Consider the following 6,000-nt stretch of genomic DNA (forward strand, 5'->3'; position numbering starts at 1 on the left):
GGGAAGAGCCTTTATTAAGAGTGGGAGACACTTTCAAAGCATAGGGTAGTCCAGAATAGTTGGGTATGGAATGTTAGGTGTGTACATGTTGGCAGATTTTTTCTAGATATGTAGCTGTGAGCCTTAGTGTACCAGTACAATGTGCATATAGGTATGGTGTAGCAGTGTGGATTGCTTACTAGAGATGAGAATATTGAAGCTACATTATTGTAAATCTTAAACGTAGACAATGGAAGTTTTGTGCAAATGTGGCTAATGAGCTTGAAAATAAAAGAAAGATTTTTTCCTTGTTGACTGACATAAACAAAAAAGTGCAGCATTTATTGTTAGTAACTTTTTATTAATTAATCAAAAAAATTGCACTTACCAGCTTTCTTAGCATTTTCCACATGCAAATTTCACTTTTCAAATCATCTGATAAAGAAACTATTTTCATGTTCAAATTTGTTAAAGATCACTCTACCAATTATGCTCTTTTTCAAATTAGATAAGTTTGTTAAAAGTGTTTTATTATCTTATGTTTTATAATTTATGCATGTACAGTTGCATATTAATAAATATATAGTATCAAATAAGATGGTGAGGCCGACTTCTGATGTTCTACATCTAAACTGTAGTATCTACACATCTTTGGCAAGACAGTGATAGAGTGACTGATTGTGAAAGTTTTTTGTCTTTTCGGGTCACCCTATCTCGCTGAGAGATGGCTGGGGTATTAAAATAAATAAATATATGTGTGTGAGTGTGTGTGTGTGTGTGTTTGTTATATATTATTTATTTATATGCATTTTTATTATGTACAGCATGCGTAAGATTTACCAGACTATAAGGCCTAAACAACACAAAATCATGAATGTATATTTTTTACACTAGCAGTCTAGAAAGCAAGTAATATGTACCAGTGGGAAAGTACTGCTACTTATTATAGGTAAAAACAATGTATTTTAGAAAAAAAAAGTAACCTTTAGTGTTTGATTTCCTTAATTCAAATTTTATAAGTTTTGAAATTCTGTTAAATTAAAGAATATTGTACACTTGGATTATTTTAATATATAGGTTATATTTAACAATAATTTAGGTATATACTATTTAACAATAGTTGAGGAATTGTCATTCTGACATAAGCTTTCTGTGATGGAATAATGAGATTTTTTTTTTTAATTTTTTGCAGGTCTCTAGGAATGTAGGTCCTACACGTGATAGTGACCCAGGAACAGCAGATCAGCTTGTTCTTATCACACAGCTACGAGAGCAGATATCTCGACTTGAAAAGCAGCTATCTGGCAAAGATGCTCAGCTTTTGGCGAAGGAAAAACAGGCGAGTATTATGACAAGGGAAATGTGAGTGTATGCAGTTGGCTGTGTTGCCAGGCATAATTCTACAAGTACAGTACATGATAAAACTATTACAGACCATAGTTGACATCAGTGACATACTACTAAATATAGAAAGCCTTGGTTATGCAGAGCATTTCGGGCAACTTAGGTTAATCTTGTTCCCCAGGACGTAACTCTCAGCAGTTGTACCACTGTATGCATGTTGTTTCTCCAATTTTTAATCACAACTCCAAACAAAATTCCTCAACGAGGGTAAATCGTAATTCCAGGGAGCACTGTGCTGTATTATATGCATTAATTTTTGTTATTGGAAGATATAGCCAATTCTGCTATTGTTTATCTATGTGGAGATTTACAATATATTTACTAAAATCATAAGGAAAATTTTTGGTTAATGAATTGAAACTCATGTCTCATTGTTTACTTGGAGTCGCTTCTGGAGGTCACAGCTCCTGCAGCCTGGTCCCCGACCAGGCCTCAGTAGTATATTGTTATAGCTCTAGTGGTTAATAATAATATATTATGTTTACAGTGAATAGGTATAAATGAGAATTTTATGATTTGAGTCAGTAATACCACAAGGTGGTAAAAATATTAAAATGTTCCATTTTGGATATTACAGATGTTAATTCAATTCAATATTTAAGTGCTTTGAATTAAGTATTTCAGCAATATGTTTACTGTATATTATTAGGTCATTTAAATATGAATCATACAGCATTGTGGTTGTTCATTCACAATTTAAGTACTGTACCATCTTCAGAATTTTCTCGGTACATGTGATACATGGCCCAAGATACTGTATCATTATAATCATAACCTATCTCTAAATCTGTAAGGGTCCAAGATACTGTAATGCATTTGTTATGTCTAGGAATAAAACAATATTTTTATCCTAATACCATGTCCTAATTCTATTACAGATGACTGAATTAAAAGCGACCCAGTTCACAATTGAACAGGAACTTCGTCAAAAAATGAAGAACGTTAATCGTGACTACGACAGTAAAGTTGAAATTCTCCAGAAGAAGATACGCGAACAAAATCGTGAGATTGCTCTGTTAAGCAAAGGCAAAAAGAAAGGAGATAAGGGTGCTGTACTGTCAGCAACAGATGGTGGCTCCTCTGGCACTGATAGCCCTTCTGTTGGGTAGTAGCACTGATGGCATCATTGGGCACTTTCATAATATTGTTTCCTCAGGTGGTTAAGGTTTTAAGTTTTTGTGTTTTAACTGGTCTCTCTGGATTACAAGAAAAAAGAATCCTCATAGGTATATTTTTTGAGAAAAACAAATTGATATTAAAGACTGTAACTACAAATAGGTTAATGAAAAGAAACTAGTTTTTCTTCACAAATAGTATAGAAGAATACAAAAATGAGATCACAAAGGTTTATGAATTACATGACAAATTAATCCCTGAAAACAGGACACCACGAGCATAACTCTGCTCCAGTAACTACAAAAATTTAATCTCACCCACATACATGAATGTATATTACATATACCACACACAATATGCATGCATACTACGTGTGTATACTGTATGTATATGTATGCACAATACATATAACTTCACACATTTGTAGAGTTTATAATCACAATGTTCACCCACACAAAGACATTAAAAATATTAGAACTGCAGCTAGCTATAGTTTGTTCAATTTAGACTGTGTGTTTTAATAAGCAACTAATAGAAAAATTTACTTGATATTTCATTCCATAATTAATATTTTTTTATACAGTATAGTATTTAAACATGCAAGTCATTGCATGTTCATTTTAAATGGAATGGGTCTGTTCACATTGGTGTATTTGTAATTTCTCATCAGTATTAATTTTGGAATATGGCTTTTATTTTGGAATAAAGATTTGTTTTTATTTAAAGGCCAGAGTGCAGCATACACTGTTCTGTAGAAGCCGCATTAGGAGTTATGGAAGTGCCTGCACTGTTGACTCTGTGTAACTGCTTACCTTTCACCTGCTGCTGGATGTATTTCATGTACAGCCAGAGATACTTTGTGAATATTTATTTTTTTACAATTTTTTTTTTAAAAGCATTGTTCTATTATCTTGGGGAAACCTCCCTAAAATTTAAAAAACATTGCTTTTGTAAGCATATAATGCTTTTAACATAAATTTAAATGCAAGGTAAAACAGTGTATAATTTTACAGTTATAGCTGAATTATTTATAAATTAAATATTCAGATCAAGGTCAATTATAGAAAAGATATTAATCTGGGTAATTTTTTAAAAATTATTCGCTCAAATTAAGCGATGAAATAGATCTAAAAATATGGTACAATTATGTATGAAAGCAGTGGTTTCCCAGAAGCTTTTTGTAGTGCAGTATTGGTTATAATATTTTATTAAGTGGATATGTCAGGTTAAAGCACTAATTAAAAATGAAGGTGACGAGGCAAATCTGTGTAGCATCACCGTAAGAGAGAGTCCTAGAAATGTAACACCTTGATAGGATAATTATGTATTCCGTGTGTATATGTAGATATATGCAGTAAGATCACAGTAAACAGGTGATATCACAATATGCAACACAACCACTGTGAAACAAAAAAATTGTGAATTTCCAAGTTCTTTTGTGCTAATGTGAGATATCACAAAAGTGCTTGAAAATTCAATATTTTTTTCACAGTGGTTATTTTGCATGTAGATGTATGTATGTATGTGAAAGTGTTGATTGATTGTGAAAGTGTTTCTTCTTTGGGTCACCCTGCCTCAGTGGGAGATGGCCATTGTGTTTAAAAAATGTATGTGTGTGTGTGTGTGTATATTTTTTTTTTTTTTTTTTTTTTTTTCAACAAGTCGGCCGTCTCCCACCGAGGCAGGGTGACCCAAAAAAGAAAGAAAATCCCCAAAAAGAAAATACTTTCATCATCATTCAACACTTTCACCACACTCGCACATTATCACTGTTTTTGCAGAGGTGCTCAGAATACAACAGTCTAGAAGCATAAACATATAAAGATACACAACATATCCCTCCAAACTGCCAATATCCCAAACCCCTCCTTTAAAGTGCAGGCATTGTACTTCCCATTTCCAGGACTCAAGTCCGACTATATGAAAATAACCGGTTTCCCTGAATCCCTTCACTAAATATTACCCTGCTCACACTCCAACAGATCGTCAGGTCCCAAGTACCATTCGTCTCCATTCACTCCTATCTAACACGCTCACGCACGCTTGCTGGAAGTCCAAGCCCCTTACCCACAAAACCTCCTTTACCCCCTCTCTCCAACCCTTTCGAGGACGACCCCTACCCCGCCTTCCTTCCCCTATAGATTTATATGCTTTCCATGTCATTCTACTGTGATCCATTCTCTCTAAATGACCAAACCACCTCAACAACCCCTCTTCTGCCCTCTGACTAATACTTTTATTAACTCCACACCTTCTCCTAATTTCCACACTCCGAATTTTCTGCATAATATTTACACCACACATTGCCCTTAAACAGGACATCTCCGCTGCCTCCAACCGTCTCCTCGCTGCTGCATTTACCACCCAAGCTTCACACCCATATAAGAGTGTTGGTACTACTATACTTTCATACATTCCCTTCTTTGCCTCCATAGATAACGTTTTTTGACTCCACATATACCTCAACGCACCACTCACCTTTTTTCCCTCATCAATTCTATGATTAACCTCATCCTTCATAAATCCATCCGCCGACACGTCAACTCCCAAGTATCTGAAAACATTCACTTCTTCCATACTCCTCCTCCCCAATTTGATATCCAATTTTTCTTTATCTAAATCATTTATATATATATATTTATATATATATATTTATATATATTTATATATATATTTATATATTTATTTATATATTTATATATTTATATATTTATTTATATATTTATATATATATTTATATATATATATCTTCTTCTTTCAACGTACCAGCCGTATCCCACTGAGGCGGGGTGGCCCAAAAGAAAAAACTGAAGTTTCTCCTTTTAAATTTAGTAATATATACAGGAGAAGGGGTTACTAGCCCCTTGCTCCCGGCATTTTAGTCGCCTCTTACGACACGCATGGCTTACAGAGGAAGAATTCTGTTCCACTTCCCCATGGAGGTAAGAGGAAATAAACAAGAACAAGAATTAGAAAGAAAATAGAAGAAAACCCAGAGGGGTGTGTATATATATGCTTGTACATGTATGTTTAGTGTGACCTAAGTGTAAGTAGAAGTAGCAAGACTTACCTGTAATCTTGCATATTTATGAGACAGACAAAAGACACCAGCAATCCTACCATCATGTAAAACAATTACAGGCTTTCGTTTTACACTCACTTGGCAGGACGGTAGTACCTCCCTGGGCGGTTGCTGTCTACCAACCTACTACCTAGATATATATATATATTTATATATATATATATATATATATATATATATATATATATATATATATATATATATATATATATATATATATATATATATATATTTTGGGTCGTCCTCGAAAGGGTTGGAGAGAGGGGGTAAAGGAGGTTTTGTGGGTAAGGGGCTTGGACTTCCAGCAAGCGTGCGTGAGCGTGTTAGATAGGAGTGAATGGAGACGAATGGTACTTGGGACCTGATGATCTGTTGGAGTGTGAGCAGGGTAATATTTAGTGAAGGGATTCAGGGAAACC

At 34.2% G+C, this 6,000-nt stretch overlaps 1 protein-coding gene across 1 annotated transcript in view; it reads left to right on the forward strand.

Annotated features, from left to right (window-relative positions):
• LOC128702870 (uncharacterized) overlaps positions 1-5,709 on the forward strand; it is a 56,095-nt gene extending 50,386 nt beyond the window's left edge. Inside the window, exons 7-8 of the mRNA XM_070102640.1 lie at positions 1,172-1,318; positions 2,262-5,709. Of these exons, the coding sequence (XP_069958741.1) occupies positions 1,172-1,318; positions 2,262-2,492 (378 nt within the window). The 3' untranslated portion in view covers positions 2,493-5,709. The remainder of the gene's footprint in view (positions 1-1,171; positions 1,319-2,261) is intronic.
• The last annotated feature ends 291 nt before the right edge of the window (positions 5,710-6,000 follow it).

This window comes from Cherax quadricarinatus, chromosome 82 (genome assembly GCF_038502225.1).
Source record: "Cherax quadricarinatus isolate ZL_2023a chromosome 82, ASM3850222v1, whole genome shotgun sequence".
NCBI classification, from domain to species: domain Eukaryota; kingdom Metazoa; phylum Arthropoda; class Malacostraca; order Decapoda; family Parastacidae; genus Cherax; species Cherax quadricarinatus.